The sequence below is a fragment of the Pyricularia pennisetigena genome (assembly GCF_004337985.1).
Source record: "Pyricularia pennisetigena strain Br36 chromosome 4 map unlocalized Pyricularia_pennisetigena_Br36_Scf_6, whole genome shotgun sequence".
Lineage (NCBI taxonomy): Eukaryota > Fungi > Ascomycota > Sordariomycetes > Magnaporthales > Pyriculariaceae > Pyricularia > Pyricularia pennisetigena.
Window position 1 is genome coordinate 2,272,662 of NW_021940918.1, and position 16,816 is coordinate 2,289,477.

Genomic DNA, 16,816 nt, shown 5'->3' on the forward strand with positions numbered 1-16,816 from the left:
TTTTGCTTAGGATGTGAGCACAATACGAAACAAGACGGTACCATGGTCCGTCGAATTCCAGATGTTTCTTTATGCGCCGTATGTCAGGTATCAAGAAGAGACATTGGGGTCTTTATCATTGTGTTGGTACTGTATTAAGAGGGTGTTTTGTAGACCAATGGGAATGTGAACTTTAACCAGCCCTCCCTTTGCATCCAAGATTTGGACCAATTCAACGATGAGAATTGAACTTTGTAAAAGGAAAAAATAATGTACTACCACTATAATGACGAATCGCTGTAGTGTACCAATGGAATTTTTTTCATTTCTTTTTTTTTTTTCATTAGGGCAGCTAGTTGACTCTGTCGGTAAGCTCGAAATTGCTTCTGATATACCCATACTGCCCCTATAAGTCGGCACTGACACCCCGCTGCAAGTTACTACAGCCACCGTAGATCCATGCACGTCGGGATTCTTTTCGGATCCCATTCATTTGTCATGACCTTCATTTATTCTTAGATTTCCAATGAACGCTCCAAGCAAGCACCTGCAGTCAGATCTTGTAAAGGCCTTGCTGTTGGGGTGGATACCAATCAAAATAGAACAGCGTGGAACGGATGCAACGTGAAGAGAGTAATACACACAGGAGAATTGAGTTTCCTTTCAGGTCCACACTTGGCAACATTTCTACAAAATACTTTGGCGATTTCCGGTTTGCGACGGACTGGATCTTGCTCGATGCAACCTGCAAGTCGGCGGGGCTCCATGCTGCCATTAAGCCCATCCTCGTCTGCATCTCAGAACCTCTCCAGTCGTATGCTATTCCGACCGTGCATACCGAGCGACAAGCATCGGGGGACAAGCATCAAGCGTCTGGGCTAGCTGGTGCAGCAGACCCTGCATTACCTCTTCTTGTCTCTAGCCTCCACTGGCAGGGCACCAGCATTGGATATCCCAGAACAGGACGAAACAGAGATGTGGATGGGGGGAAAACAAAACCATGCAGCTAATTTTCAATCAGTCGCCTCCCTCCCTCACATCATATTTTGGTATTTGTTGGGGGGGTTGTCTGGTGACATCATAAAATTCATTGGTTGTCGACATCCCACCCAGGTTCATGCAAGACATTTTTGCCCGATTAACGGAAAGCGTTGTTTTTTTTTTTTTTTTTTTTTTTTTTTTTTTTTTTTGCTGCCTACCTAGTCTTGCTAGTCTAGACTCTAGACTTTTAGTGTACCTTTTCATCTGGGTACCTCAGCTAAGGTACCTAACTAATCGGCCTGACCTATGTGTGATAATGTACGTTGATTATGCACGATGCACAACAAACTCCCAAAGTACCTGAGCATTGGATGCTACAAGGCACGGGACTAGCCTCCATGCCGACGCTCGCCTGCGCGAAAACCCGCACCGAAGCCAAGTCCAAACAAACGACCCTAGCTGATCAGCGCACCTCCCGCCGTGCTGTCCCGAGCTCTGACAAGAACCATGTTAGTCTGAAATAGATTGGACTCAAAGGTGACTTTGATGATTGACACGGAATCATTCCTACTACATCAACAAGTCCCATGCAGCCCGCAGGTGGAGAGGGGGGGAAGAAGGGGGGGCAAGGTCGTGTCGTTGTTGCTGCGGCTGACTCCTCCTGCTTTTCTCTCTGCCTTGCATGAGTAGAGAGAGAGCTCTTTTGGACTGTTGAGTGACAGACGGTGGCTCACTTGACTTGGCCCTTTTTAAGACCCTTCTGGCAGTTGTTTCCCCCCCACACCACCACCTATTTTTATTTTATTTTACTTTCTTTTCTTTTTTTTAAATTCCATTTAACTCTTCTCATCTTTTCTTCCCACCTGCCCCTTACTGAGGCACCACCCCCATATCCCCTCTTTCCTGATTTCCGCCTCCATTTGCTCGAGGTTGTTCAAAAAAAAAAAACCCCCCCCTGGCAAAAACTCTCAGAGATCTCATGTCCCTAAGTGACGTGGAGCCTGAAAGTTCGCCACCCATCTGCATCACGGTTGGAGACCAAGGACTGTACGTCAGACACCCTTACCGCGTAGCCTACCGGCACCTGGGCGCCTCCGATATGTCGAGATACGAGCGTGAGGACGACGGCTACTTCCGCCACGACCGGTACGCCAGCAGCAACGGCGGCGGCCACCTGCAGCCTCCGTCGTCGCACCAGCGGCCCCGCTCCATGCCGCCTGTGTCGGGCGAGCTGGTCCGCGGAGGAGGAGCCCCGTTCATTTCGTCAAGTTCTACCCGCTACGTCAGCAGGAGTCGGAGCAGGACCCGCAGGAGCATCAGCCGCAGCCGCAGCCGCAGCCGCAGCCGGTCGCGCGACCGCAACCGCGGACATCATCATCACCACCACAACCCCATCGACCAGGCCGAGCATGCGCTCAAGCACACCTTTACATCGTCCAATTCAGGCATAGGCGTCGGCATCCTCGGCGCCGTGGTCGGCGGCCTGGCGGCGCGGCACATCACCGAGGCCTCGTCGTCGTCGTCGTCACGGCAAGGCCATCATCACCACGGCGGCAGTAGCAGCAGCAGCAGTCAGCAGGAGAAGAAGGAGCACGAGGCCAGGCTGCTGGTGTCGACGCTCGTGGGCGCTGCGGTGGGCGGTCTCGGCGCCAACGCCCTCGAGCGGAGGATCGAGCACAACCGCGACAAGAAGATCGAGCGCGAGGAGGAGTGGAGGGGCAGGGACCGTCGGGTGGCGACTAGGAGGAGTCGGCCGCTGCCGCGCGACGGGCTCAACTCGGACTATTACCGCGATCATCCGGCCAGCCCCGACTTTGAGCGGGATCACGTATATGACGACAGAGGGCCGAGGAGGAAGCTGGGCTACTATTGATGAATGAGGTGAAGATGCCAGGAGCTGTGTAGCCTTTTTTTTCTCTTGTGTGTGTGTGTGTGTTATCTATTGTGGGAATTTCCATGTGTCCTCGGTTGAATTCTCTTTTTTCTCCTAAGTTCTTTTTCTTTTGTATTTTTCTTTTCTTTTTCGCCATTGTTCTGCCCCATTGTGAGGGAAACGCTTATAAATACGAAGCATGACTGAATGACAATGATAACATAGCCTGTTGAACGGGTTTGTGAGATTGGTTGGCCTTGTTCCAAATCCCGTTTTTGCTGGTACTACATAGAATCACATTGGGTTTGGATGGCATCAGGTGAACCTTTCTCATTGTGGCTCGTATGCATCCACCTCTTTTCTCTCCGCGTGACACAAGTTGCTTGATTGCATTTCTTTGCACCTCTACAGCAATATTCATTCCGCTCGGAAACCACTTTGCCCGCCCGAGACTCCACGTAGAGTACGATCGAGCAGTTTTCTCTTGTTTCCTCAATGCGATTTTCTTTTTTAGCCCTCCGGATTCTCCATTGGTCAAAAGTTGTCGAGTCAGAGACGAAAGCAGTTGGAATGTGCCAGAAGACGATGTACTTTTTTTTTTTTTTTTTTTTTTTAACACAAACAACAGGTCGATGACTGCTTTCTGGTCTCTCATAGTTTCCTGGTAGGGCTCTGGCTCTGCCATCTACGATCGCCATAACGCATTTGCTGGTCACGGGAGCGACCAGCATCGCGCGGCGAGCCGCGGGCAGGGCTTCCCGAGCCGTCATCACGGGCTCTATCAGCCGTCTCCGGATGGGCGTGTTTATCCGGGTTCATAACCAGCTTGAAGAAGCGCACCACCTCATGTAGCTGAAGCTGCAGGTGCTCGCGACAGCCAAGGATGTTGAAGAGCTTCTGTGCGTCGAGCAGCTGCTTGGCCATGACCAGGTCCGGCTGGCAGAAAGTCCGCACCCGCATGGCGCGGGCGTCGGTCTTGACCATCTCAAGCAGGCCCGTGACCACGGCAGGAGAGGTGCAGTCGGTGCCGTAGAACTTGAAATCGTACAGGTGCAGCAGCACAATGTCCAGCTGCGTCTCCAGGTCGTAGCGAAAGCCCACCACGCCCGGCCGTCCCTTCTGTCGCCAGGCGTCGGCGACCTTGCTCAACTTGTCCGCCTGCACCCGTCCGGTTTCGAACTGGGTCGTCAGGTATCCGTCGAGCGCCGTCGTCATGAGGAACTCGAGCTCGCAGTAGAAGAGGCTCTGCTCGCGGGGGTTGAGGGATATGTCGAGTCGGTTAGGAGGTCGCTTGTTCGAGGGGCGATGAGGCCCGCGACCAGATGCCTTCATGTCGGCAAGCTCCACAACCTCCTTGGCAACCTTCTTCAGCGACTCCAAGATCCCCTTCTTTGGAGGTTGCGGCTGAGGAGCCGCACCTGCGTTGCTCTGGCCATCGTCTGTCGAAACTCCCGTGCGCTCCAGCCAGCCGTGCTCACCAATGAGAACTTTGCGTCGGGGTATCTTGTCTTCCATGCTCTCGATGTAAGGCGTCAATGGGGAGTAAATGCGGGGGTAGTGTTCAATCTGGCCGATGCCCGTCTTGATCGACAGCAATTTCGGGTCGCCGGGCTTTTGCGCCTTTAGCGGCTGGGAGAGGCCGCTTCTGCTATAAAGAGTCTCGTACTCGGCGAGGGAACGCAGTAGATCGGCTTCCGCCATGGCTCCGGCAGCATTCTGCTCAGGTAATGGTGTGAGGTGTGTCATTGATCCATCATCATCGTACTCACCCTCATCGAAAGCAGAGTAGATGGAAGATGGCGGGTGCTCTTGGAAAGTCACCCGCGATGGAGAGTCGTCCCGACTCGTGTGAGTTATCGTCTGCCAAGATCGGTCGTACGCCGAGCTGTCATCATTGCGCAAGATCTCGACCGGCGTTTGGCGATGCGAGGGACTGCCCTGTTGCTGAGCGGTCATGGTATCGATCAGCGGATGCGGTACACCTCGACGCTGGGCGATGGAGCTGGTTGTGTATCGAGAATATCCATCGTCGGTATACCTGTCTTTTTCTGTACGAGTGAAATGCCTGACAGGGGATCGTGAGCATAAATTCGCAGCGCGGTCGGCGAAAGAAGCTGATATACCCGGCTGCCTGGCGCTCGGCGCCTGTTGCTCATTGTATCTAAACTGGCTTCGACTCCGTGTGCTCGCATTTTTTCTAGCCAGATTGTCTAGAATGTCTCTCTGGGAGCGCACCAAGGGTGGAGTTGTCAATATCTCGTCCTCGCTGAACGCACGCATGTGAGAACGGTGAAGCCCTTCTTTGGTGGCGCCCTCGTCTCTGCCCCTACGGCTTCCTTTGTGGGGAGAATCCGGGCGGGAGATTCTATATCAAATGTCAGCTCCTCAAATGACAAAGCAAACTGTCTTGGGGAAAGGGGTTCCTACACTTCAGTAAGTCGATCCATTTGAGATTCGGTCAGGCTCAAATGTAGCGTGACTCCATGGGAGGAAGCTTCATCAGGCTGAGAAGGAGGTGATGTGATCTTGGCAGGACTCGAAACCTCGATAAAATCACCGCGAATCGGAGTCGGTGTCGAACCTGTCCTATGGGTCGACTTGGAACGATGCGGAGAACATGGAGGGGTGATACGCTGTTCGCGACGGAAGTTTGGTCCCAAGGATGTTGCGCCTCGAGGAGCCTGTCGCCGGTCCATTGTTCGGAAACTCACAATGTTGTCATTGTTTAGGCTCTCGTGGAAACAGTGACTTTTAGAGGGTTCGTTGCAGGTGGCTGATGGCTGGCTAATGCTAAACGGTTGTGCAGATTCCGGCTGATAGGTGGCACGCGAAAGCAGTTCGGGTGCAGGTTTTGAACTAGACATAGAGGCTTCGCCGTTTGTTATCTTGTGGCCTGATGTCGATGATGCGGTCATTTCTATGGGCTGCCAGTCAAACCCCTCCCGCGTGTTTGTGCGTGGTCAGAATTTGCTTGCTCTGGACTCTTTGGTTTGTTCATCTGAGTTCGTTCTTTTGCAACCAGTCGAAGAAAACTTACCTTGGCAGCCTTGTTTGCTGCTTTCTCGTCCTCAGATGTCGCACATTTGGAAGATGACCTTGAATCAAGCTTGAAAGGGCCAAGCTTGCTAGGCAATGAGCCCACGTCTGTGTCCGACTCCATGAGTTTTTGCTGACGATCTCAGTGCTTGGTTGGTCGACCATTTGAGCACTACCTGCCAAACTAATTTCCGCAGAGAACGTTCTGATCTGCTCGAAATGGTAGGCCACGGGATTTGTTGCCTGAGGGAACAAAACCGGTGGGCTTTGGTTTAAACCTCAAATCTGTCCGAAGGTCCTCTCCAGCCTGATCCAGCCTGTACGAAGTCACTTCCAGACCATTTTGCTGATATTTAAGGACCTAATGCACCCGCAAGTGTCATGAAGGCATAAGCCCTCAACATATCCAAATTGTATCAAATCCATGTTTCGAGATATCCAAGAACTAAATATGGGAAACTTAAGTTCGGCTCAGTTCCTTTGCACACCACCATTAGCTTTGCTCTTGTCAATTGCTCAATTGCTTCATCAGTGCTTACCGTCTTCCAACACTGTCGCCGTCACATTGTCTGCCTGAAACGAACCCGGAAGGATTTCTAGTTGCCATCATCGGTGTGGCAGTAACCAAACCATTGATCTGATCAGTCCAGTCATATCCTAAATTTAGGCAGCCGAGCAAAACCGTCAAGGAAATCAACACAATATGCGACTGCCTGTGCTATGCCTACTGGTCGTTGGAGTTATGTGAGCTTCAAAGGGGCATTGGGTAACAAGCTTTTGCTGACATGTACTGTAATATAGCTTGTCATCCGACAATTAGCTTTTTGTTCAACCAAATGCCTCTTCGAGTCATGCAAAAACATATGACCAATTTCAGCTCCCAAAGTGAAAGCTCGAGTAAATCTTGAAATCTATTATTTCGAGAATGGACGAAATTGACAGGTAATTAACCTACGATCAACCTTATCTGAGTGACATTGAAAGATATCACCGCCCAGTATCACGGGTGCCGTGAAAAGCTGCCGACGCTGACTCCGACTCTCCTTGCCGCTTGACGGGTCGGTTGTCAAGCTCGGCGTCGTTGCAGCTGCGGGAAGATTGAGCCTCCTTCCTTCTTCTGTTCTAGCCCCAGGGCTCGGCCTTGATGTTTCCACCGAGCTGACAGGGAATTCCTGGTCAGGCTTTTTTTGTGCTACGAAGTAATTACCTAGCAAATAGTCCTTGTACAAAAAATATGCACAAACGATAGCAGCAAAACTGGATGCCAAGAGCGATTGACTATTGTAGTCCCGAATTCTCAGTCTACAAAAAGAGAAAAAGAAAATCAGGTTCGCGAGGTTGAGAACGGTGAGCATAAGGGTCGTTCATGCTTTAAGATTAGGGACTCAATCTCGCGAAACAATTCGAGAGACGCACATCAGTCACACTGCACTTTATCGGGTTAGGGTCAGTATTTTAGATCAAACCTTATATAAATAAATGTGTGCAACTATATGAATGCTATAACTTCCTTCCCCACATCACGTGTTAGCATTCTATTGCCGACCAGCACAGCCGTTCTGCGTAAGATCCCCACCAACCACCACCGCCTTCAGCTACTGACCTTCGAATTACCGATCTTGAATCCCGCTTCCATTTCTGGGCCTGACGCAACGCCGTGCCCGCCAATCCGTACCCGGGTGCGGTTAGGGGGGTCGGGTCAGGTCCCCCATGGGTTATTATTTGCTTTTTTTTGCTTTTGATCTTTTTTCGTCTGGCTGCCCCGCTTCAAGGCTCGTCGTGTGGTCCGAAGAGCAAAGAACCCTTCTAACACAGTAACTGCACAGCCATACCAATACCCGTCCCCAGGGGCCGCGAGCCTTGGTACTGCTTGATTGTGGAGAGGTGCAAGGGACTCCTCCACTACCCGCGAACAAGTATCATCGCTGTGTTGCCCGGGGCCCCGTCGCCCTCGATTATAACAATTACCCGAAAGTCCTATTGGCCACTGCCGCGCTGCCGAGCCGAGCGCACCTCTCTGTCGGGTCGACATGTCCTGAGTTATTCCAGTTCTCCATCTGTGGTTCGATTTGGCCATCATTTATTGGGCGCCCCAGCCGCTCTTTTCCAAACACTGCCTGAACCGTCATCACCATCCATCCTCAGCTTGCTTGCTTATCTTTCCCATCGTTGACTCGCATTTTCCCTTACGCTATCCCATACGGCATAGTCTTTTACTGTGCACATCAACGTTCAAAGGGAGGACGATCACACGTTGATCAGTATTTGGAGCTAGCTAGTCCCTTTCAGTCGACCATTTGATGCAAGGCGTCTGCCGCCTAAGACGGAAATCTGCATAGAGCCGTCTCGACGAGAGCCAATCCAATTACACGCACACCAGCCCAATTGTCAATTGCACATCCTAGGTACCGTGGACAAGACACGGTGCTTTTTCGAATTTTCTTTTTCCGCCTAGAACGATGGTTTCCACAGATTCTCGCAGCGACACCCCGACAAACTATGACATAGGTAAATATTTATTCACATAAACGTGAAGCGACGGACCTTATACCGCGTATGGTTAGTTACCTTGGCTGATCATGTACAACGGCCCAAAGTCATCGTTGGCGCCGGCCCAGTTGGCCTGATGCTCTCGACATGCCTTGCTCGCTGGGGCTACAAGATCAAGCATATCGACAACCGCAGTGAGCCGACCGTCACCGGTCGTGCAGATGGTATTCAGCCGCGGTCCCTGGACTTGCTCCGTAACATGGGGCTCAAGTCTGGCATCATGAAGCACAAGCCCGCCCGTGTCTATGAAGTGGCTTTCTGGGACCCTTCGACCACAGACTCATCCAAGGGCATCACCAGGACTGGCACATGGGCCAGCTGCCCCAGTTTCATTGATGCCAGATACCCCTTCACCACTCTTTTGCACCAGGGTTTTATCGAGCGCGTTTTCCTCTCAGACCTCGAGGAAAACGGTGTGCACGTACAAAGGCCATGGACCATTACCGGATTCACCTCGGACGAGAAAAAGAACCCGGATTACCCTGTCGAGGTGCAGCTGAAGCACATTGACGGGACTGCGAGCGAGACGATCCGCGCCAAATATCTGTTTGGCGGCGAGGGTGCTCGTTCCTTTATCCGAGACCAGCTTGGCATTGGCATCAAGCACAAGGACCCAATCTCACACGTCTGGGGTGTCATGGACGGCGTAGTCCAGACAGACTTTCCCGACATCAAGGTAAGGCAGCGCCGTTTGGATGCACTTGGTGACACCTGCAGTTTGACTGACGAGATCTGCAGATGAAATGCACAATTCACTCGCGCCACGGTTCCATCATGGTGATCCCGCGTGAGAACAACCTGGTGCGGTTATATATCCAGATCGCCTCTTCGACTGATCCAGACTTCAACCCGCGCAAGACTGCCACAGAGCAGGAAGTGCAGGCCTCGGCCAAGAAAATCCTCCAGCCCTACTCGATAGAATGGGAGCGAGTAGAATGGTACTCTGTATACCCCATCGGCCAAGGTATCGCTGACCGCTATACCCTTGATCACCGCGTCTTCTTGGGAGGAGACTCGTGCCACACTCATAGTGTAAGTAAATCTGCGTCCAGTAAAGCGCGTGGAGCATCATAGATTTCCTTGGCACAATCAGTCAACTAACTTCTCAAACAGCCCAAAGCCGGTCAGGGCATGAACACTGCCTTCCTGGACGCCCAAAATCTCGCATGGAAGATCCACGCGGTTGAGAGCGGATTTGCCAAGAGGAGCTTGCTTGAGACCTATGAGTCGGAGAGGAAGGCCGTCGCCGAGACCTTGCTGGATTTCGACAACAAGTACGCGAAGCTCTTTTCGACCCGCCCGCCTGACGCCAGCGAAGTCAAAGCGGCCTCGGAGGATCACGGAAAGCAGGGAGGGAACGACAACGACTTTGTGCGAACTTTCAAGGAGTCTTGCGAGTTTACCAGCGGCTACGGCGTGGCCTACCAGCCTAACGAGCTGAACTGGTCTCCCAGTCACCCCGCCCAGTCCAGCACAATCAACCCAGAGGGGAACAAGCTGAGACCTGGACGCCTCTTCATCAACGCAGACGTGACGAGGGTCGTTGATGCCAACGTGGTTCACCTGGAGCAGGAGGTTCCACTCAACGGATCATTCCGCATCTTTGTCTTTGCCGGCAAGCCTTCGGTGACCAAGCAAGCTCTCAGCGACTTTGCGCGCAACCTCAGGCTGAAGGGATCCTTTTTTAGCTCATACCTCCGACCAGACATCGACAAGGTGTCGTACCACGAGAGGCACAACCCTCACAGCATGTTCTTCACCTTCTGCACGACGTTTGCCGCCCCGAGGAGCTCAATCGAGATCTCGCGTGACGTGCCTGACATCTTGGCACGCTACAGTGACCACGTCTATGCTGACGATAGGATACACCGCGAAGGAAGGGGAGCAGGCCCTGCCATGTCTGCGCACAAGAAAATGGGCCTGGATGAGGAGCGTGGAGGTGTAGTCGTGGTGCGTCCCGACGGCTACGTGGGAGTGGCGACCAAGCTCGTCGAGGGCAGTGGCACCGTCGATGCCCTCAACCAGTACTTTGCAGCATTTTGCACGCAAAAGACTGGCGCTGCTACGGCCCAACTGTAAAGTTTTTATACATAATTTTCCTCATGATGTATGTTTTGTAAGGCAGGAGGAAAGTACAGACTTGTTTTATGACGTCCATAGGGGTTGATTAAGCGGATATCTGCAGCGTTGTAATGAGCATATCACAAGCAGGCATCCTGTTTTTTTTTTCTTTTTTTTTCTTCTTAGTAGTAGAAGCAGCAGCCACAATGGCAATTGGCAAGGAAGGAATAATATGCATTTACGTGAAGTTATTGAGCAATAATGGACTGAAAAGTTGATTATCATTGGAAACCAAAGGGGATCACGTGGCACCTTGGTATTATCACTGGTCTTTATTCTTGACTCTTATATTCGTCTCTACTTTCTACGTTCTGAAAACGGTAGTATTGGTATTGATGATGTCTGAGAATCAAGGACGTCGCTAACATGGTTTCCCATCCCCTTTGTGTGCCATGGATATCGTTTGCCTGGTGCTGTCAGCCTCCACGATGCCAGACCAACGATGCCATCAAAGCAAGGCCAATTTTAAAGGTGTAAACAAACGGAGAAAAGTTTGGGTGCGCGATCTGTTGTCGACCGGTCTCGCCCAAGACTTGCGAGGTCCCAGTGGACATCATACTGTGCCAGTTGCCAGTTGCCAGGACGAGGACTACAGGCCCATGCCCTCATGGTTTTCCATATCACTTCTGGCTCACTTTCTGCTCACTTTCCTCTCACCTTACATGTTACTACGGCTTGCCAAACCTGAACTCGACGATTCCGGTCAGCCCAGAGCTTGCGCACAACCAACACAATCTTCACAACCATTCTGTATTCCTTGACCATTGACTCCATTGATAGTCTGTACATCTTACAAGTGGTTCTTTCAAATCAACAGGAATATCATCAAACCTCCTACTGGACATTGTCCACGCATTTTCCTCTTCATTCTTGATACCTTTTATCACAACCAGTCTTTCTTTGATTGCCAAGCAAAGACTAGACCTTCTTTGTGTTGCAAAGCAGACTTCCAGCAACCATAAATCCTCAATCTTCTTCCTATTTCCATTTTGATACTTTTCATACCACTCCAGAAAAACCAAGCAGAGGAACAAGGCAATCCTGCATCCTGGAGATCCAGGATGCCACTTGAGAATCGCAGAAAGCGTCGGGCATCGTGTCTGGCGGCTGACAATCGCGTCGTCCAAGCTGCTCCTGGAGCTTCCAGTTCTTCTTCAGCACCTGCAAATGCGATGGCATCTGCAACTGCAGCTATGCCTGCGGTCGTACCTGTAACTCCATCAGTGACCGAAAGGGCGCCGCCTGCTAGGGAGCAAGCTAATCCTGCGCCCAACCCCGTCGAGCAGCAGCCACGGCGAGGAATCATGGGCTGGATTTCCGGCTTCATCACTCCCGTCTACTCATTTATCTGTCGTAGAAATAACTCTGGTAAGTCCCGATCGCGTGAGGTCAAAGGTGCCTTCACCAATCTATAGCCCTATGCGGGGTTATCTTTGTCTGCTTTCCACCACTAGTTCTCAAAGGTTTAATGACGAAAACATTGACGCTTTGTCCCCAACAGAAACTGAGACTGCTACTTCAACAGCCGAGGACGAGCCTCGTGTCAAACGACGCAAGTTGGAAGATACCACCTTCGCTGTGACCTGGGCCAACATTCCAAGTACTCGTATTGGCATCGAGAACCTCGAGAAGGTTCTCGGCTTCATCAAGTACATCAAGAATCATGCCGGCCGGCCCTATGTTACCATTGCTCACTACAACTTTCCAGGCCCGATCGAGGCCTTCAGTAGCCAGAAGGCATATGACAGGGCCTTTCTGCTGTATACGACACAGTACGATATGCTGGATCCTTACGATGCTGCAGATGCTGTCCTCCCGGAGATCTTCAAGCCTTCAACTGAACTCCTAAAGCCGCGCGACATTATTTACGGCGACTTCCCGGACACCAATCACGTCCTTAGCGCTGATGTCCACGACTGGATGATTTACAGGTACAAGGAGAACACCTGGAGAAACTTCGACTCTGCAAAGGCAGAGTTTCCTGCCGTGCTGGACCAAGCAATAAAGAGCTTGCAGTTCATCTACTGTGAGAATTCCTTTGAGAACGTCAAGGGCCTCCTCGGTCACCCGCTCGAGTCGTACGACATTGACATAGAAGAGCGACGCAAACACGGAGTTGCCGCCGCCGTTTTCGAGTTTCTGGGACACAAGATCGAAAAGTCCAGGGTCCTGCGCGAGTTGGTGAAAGTGTCGCCCGAGACGATGTTTGCGGTGGCGGCTGATTGTCGTGCTCTCGCGGAGACAAAGCCGGTCCCAAGTCACGTTGTCTTTGAGCCTGCAACCGTCGCGCCCCACTATTTTGGCCGCCGTCCGGACCAACCAAAGAGCTGGACGATCCACATGCCAGCTGACCGCATGGCAAGCTTCGACGACAACCCCACGGTCGCGCTTCGCGATAAATACTTGCGCGATCACCGCAGGACGTTTGCCCCATCACCCCTGGTGCCCCTGAGCCAGCTCCCGCATCAGCCGCATCGCAGAGAGCTGCAGCCGTTGAATGCGAATCGCGTTTCCAATTTGAGACTGCCACCGCCAATCGTTCGCGGTCGCCCGCAAGCCAACCGGCCATTGAACTTAAACCAACCATACAGTATCCATCGTCCGGTGTACAACTTTCCCCGTCGGCCGTTGACTCTGCATGAGCAGCTTTCCGCAGCAAACAATCCACTTCCCCACGTCAACCCTCTAAGGCGCCTTGAGATCAAAAGACCCTTTGGTGGACGCCGTGCTGGAATTCTCAAGAGGGTTGGACCACCATCTCACGGCCCTACATCCGACCACCACCGCGTTCGATTCAACCATCAATTTGAGGAAATTGACTTCTTCACCGGTCAGCCTATTACAGCCGGGAGGCGTACCGTCAGGACTACCAGGACACCAGCCACACCGCGGCCCGTCACCCAGAGGCCCAGCACCCAGAGGCCCAGCACCCCCAGGCCTGCAGACGTCACCGCTGCTATTGACTTTAACTGGCAAGGTCACTTTGCCGTCCCTGAGGACACAGAGTCTGAGTCTGACGACGACGACTTGGAGGCCTCGGTCGTCCAGACACCTACTAGGGCTAGGCCTGCGGTTGCAACCTCGCTTCAACCCGCCCAGGTCGCTCATGAGGAGCAGGCAGTTTCGAGCTTGACTGGTCGTTCTGCAGTATCTGGAAGCACCTGCCAATCATCGGCTCCACCTATCCAGGCCGTCCAAGAGGAACTGCCGGCTTTCAACTGGGCTGGTCACTTCGCTGTGCCTGACGACAGCGACAGCGAAGACGGATCCGCTGAACCTGTTGAGACTGAGATTGAGCAGTCCGAGCCCACCCAGGTGCAGAAACCTGAGCTCATTCAGCTTGAGATACCTAAGCCCATCGAGGTTGAGGAATCTGTGCCCATACAGGCCGCGACACCTCAGCTCATTGAGGTTGGCGAGCCCACGATCAAACAGCATCACCAAACTTCAAGCCCCACAATATCCCAGACGGATGTCGTCGGCGATCCCTTGGTGCGTTACGCCGAGGAGGTTGTTGTGCAGTCACAGGTCACGCTTGTCCCAGCTATGACCATTCATACACCTACTATGAATCCCGCAGGATCTTCACCATCTTTACAGGGGAGGCAGCATGCAGCCACTGTCTCCCCCAGGAATGTTTCTTCCTCGTCTCCTCCTCGAAATGTCACAGACACACAAGAATCCAAGAAATCCTCCGTGTTAGAGTCGTCGATTCATCCTCATAACAAAACTAGCGTCGTGACAGAACTAACGACTCCCAAGCCTGTAAAGGCAAAGAGTCGTTACATACAGTCATTGGGCCGCGGTCCCACAAGCAGGCACATAGCCGCTGCTCCTAGACCAATAAAGCGCAGGGGGGCTGCTATTCGCGCCTTACTCAATGCAAAGACCGATGATGCAAAGACCGATTCGCCCATGCCGGGCTCTTTCCCGGAAGTTGACATGGAGATTGATGAGAATGAAACTATAGACAGCCCACAGAGACCTCGCTTCAGGCAACCAACAATCACCACCACAGAATCCCGCACGACGTCCATCGCCTACCACGACGCGCTAGACCTTGAGAAAATATCAAAGGACGAGCGACCATCTGTATCCCCCCGGTCTGATCACAAGACCATCACTGCAGAGGAGAGACGTCAGGATCTCCTCGATTTCTTTGAGAAGGATCACACCAAGGAAATAGACCCCAATGGCTTTTTGCTTGAGTCTGATCTACTTTCGTCTGCACCTTCAAACCCTACCCGACAATCCCGGCTTCTCTCGTCGCAAAGCGACTCGTCAGACTCGACGTCCTCCTCGGAGTCAACATACAGATCAGTATCACCGATTCGCCAATCCAGCGAATCCGAGCTGCAGCCTTCATTCGGTCGCCTCAAGATTAGCAATTTTAAGGACCATCAGCTTGCCTTGGAAGCGCAGATTGGAGAAGAGCTCGAGCAGCATGCAGTGCGGCAAGAGAAAGAGCGCATCGCCCGCGAAGCAGAGGAGGAGCGGAAGAGACGCGAAGCAGAAGAAGCTGAACGTCGCCATCGGGAAGAGCAAGAAGTGCTCGCAAGGACCGGAGGTCTCCGACCGCCAAGGGCCATCATGATTGGCGGCATCTCTAACGAATGGTACCATAGAATCATGGACGCCATGAAGGCACGGGACAACCAAATTCTTGGCAAGTCAGGCGAGGGCAACGACATCAATGCCCATTCCTTCAAGACTGTCGTTAATCCAACAGCATGGCTGAACGATGAAATCATCAATGGCAGCCTATCGCACCTCGCAAAGTTCATTAACGAAAAGGCAGGCATCAAGGATGTCCGGGCACAAACGCCAAAATGTGTGCTTCTCAACTCGCACTTTTACTCCAACGTCTCGGCGAATAAGGGACTGGGAAATACCGAGCGATGGATGAGGAGGCTAGGCGTCCGCCCAGACAACTTCCTTAACGTGGAGACGTTCATCATCCCCATCAACCTTGGCCGCAACCACTGGACTCTGGCAGTTGTTCGCCCAGGCAAGGGTGAGGTGGCGCATATCGACTCGCTGGGCACGTCGGGATCTGGCCAGCGCGCCGTCACCGATTTGCTGATGACTTGGTTGCGCACATTCCTCGGCAGCAGGTATGACGAGGGTCACTGGAAGGCTCGGAATTTTGTCTCGCCCGTGCAGACAAACGGTCACGACTGTGGTGTTCATACCATTACCAGCGGCATGTGCATCGCCCTGGGTATTGACCCCTCCTCGTATAAGCCTGCGGATATGCCGCTCCAGCGTCTGAGGATTGCCGGAGTTCTGATGAACAACGGATTCCACGGCGTGTTTGACCTTTCCAAGCTGTAGGGTCGAGAAGCAACCGCTGGAGCAAAAGAAGAGAACAAAAAAAAAAGATACAAAAAAAAATAAAAACACAAGGGAACATATTCACATGGTTGCATTTTCCGGCGCAATGCATTTCAAGGGCTTGTGGGAATACCAAAAAACGTCATCATCATACCCAGAAAAGAAGGGTTTTGTTCGCGGGAGCTTTACTTTTCTCTCACTCTCATCCTGTCTCAAGTTCAATGTATGCTTTTTGTCCAAAGAGACATCATCATGGCGCTTTACGGAAGGTCGTTTTTTTTTTTTCCTCTTTGAAGGATCGGTTGAATTAGAAGGCGTCTGAGGCGTTTTTTCCATGTTTAATTTTGTCTGTGTGGTTCTACCGGTATTCCTCTCGTTCCAGTTTCTTCTTCACATGTCGTTGTGGCTACGACCATGTCGTTCGATATTCCCCATCTGCACCTGATGCGATACTTTCTTTTTCATCTTTTCTCTCTACACCGGCTTTGCCGTTCGTGTTCGTCTAGTGTATAAACTGTCTAGATAGTATTCCCGTGCAGATTCCAGGCTTACCCGCGCGCGGCAAACAACTGATGTTTCTCACTTTCTTTGACGCAAACAAATGACAAGACTTTTACTTTTGTTGGCACCTGTGGGTGAGAAAAAATCGTACCATGGTGCCTCTTGTGACTGATGCATGGCCAGTATTTTTTTTTCTTCTTCTTTGTAGTCGTTTCTGTTATCCTTTTGCTTTTGGGCGCACAGGTGTATAGCTCGGACGGCGCCCTGCATACCTGCATAGGTAAGGCGTACCACGTCGTGTCATGTCCCCTTCTGATACGTCTCTTTTCTATGGTGTGGTGCAAAACGTGGCCCTGCGTGGCGCGCGGTTGAATGTCGAGCCCTGGCAGGTAAAGGATGAAGGGGAAAGAAAGGGTGGTGCTACGACCCTTTTTTTTTTTT

General features: G+C 51.9%; 5 protein-coding genes across 5 annotated transcripts; 3 read left to right on the forward strand and 2 right to left on the reverse strand.

The window, feature by feature from the left end:
* Nucleotides 1–1,939: 1,939 nt before the first annotated feature.
* PpBr36_06264 (uncharacterized protein) lies at nt 1,940–2,833 on the forward strand (the record flags this gene model as incomplete). The annotated part of the gene is made up of 1 exon (XM_029893410.1): nt 1,940–2,833. One exon carries the CDS (start codon nt 1,940–1,942, stop codon nt 2,831–2,833), a length of 894 nt encoding a protein of 297 aa, XP_029746324.1.
* A 651-nt stretch (nt 2,834–3,484) lies between these two features.
* Nucleotides 3,485–5,993, reverse strand: PpBr36_06265 (uncharacterized protein; the record flags this gene model as incomplete). Its single annotated transcript, XM_029893411.1, has 3 exons — nt 3,485–5,198; nt 5,261–5,772; nt 5,871–5,993. The coding sequence occupies 3 exons, from the start codon at nt 5,991–5,993 to the stop codon at nt 3,485–3,487; spliced, it is 2,349 nt and encodes a 782-aa protein (XP_029746325.1).
* Nucleotides 5,994–7,396: 1,403 nt separating this feature from the next.
* Nucleotides 7,397–7,901, reverse strand: PpBr36_06266 (uncharacterized protein; the record flags this gene model as incomplete). Its single annotated transcript, XM_029893412.1, has 2 exons — nt 7,397–7,634; nt 7,681–7,901. The coding sequence occupies 2 exons, from the start codon at nt 7,899–7,901 to the stop codon at nt 7,397–7,399; spliced, it is 459 nt and encodes a 152-aa protein (XP_029746326.1).
* Nucleotides 7,902–8,328: 427 nt separating this feature from the next.
* Nucleotides 8,329–10,498, forward strand: PpBr36_06267 (uncharacterized protein; the record flags this gene model as incomplete). The annotated part of the gene is made up of 4 exons (XM_029893413.1): nt 8,329–8,377; nt 8,467–9,095; nt 9,158–9,451; nt 9,533–10,498. 4 exons carry the CDS (start codon nt 8,329–8,331, stop codon nt 10,496–10,498), a joined length of 1,938 nt encoding a protein of 645 aa, XP_029745912.1.
* A 1,055-nt stretch (nt 10,499–11,553) lies between these two features.
* On the forward strand, nt 11,554–15,874 carry PpBr36_06268 (uncharacterized protein; the record flags this gene model as incomplete). Its single annotated transcript, XM_029893414.1, has 2 exons — nt 11,554–11,908; nt 12,042–15,874. The coding sequence occupies exons 1-2, from the start codon at nt 11,602–11,604 to the stop codon at nt 15,872–15,874; spliced, it is 4,140 nt and encodes a 1,379-aa protein (XP_029746343.1). The 5' UTR covers nt 11,554–11,601.
* Between the last annotated feature and the right edge of the window lie 942 nt (nt 15,875–16,816).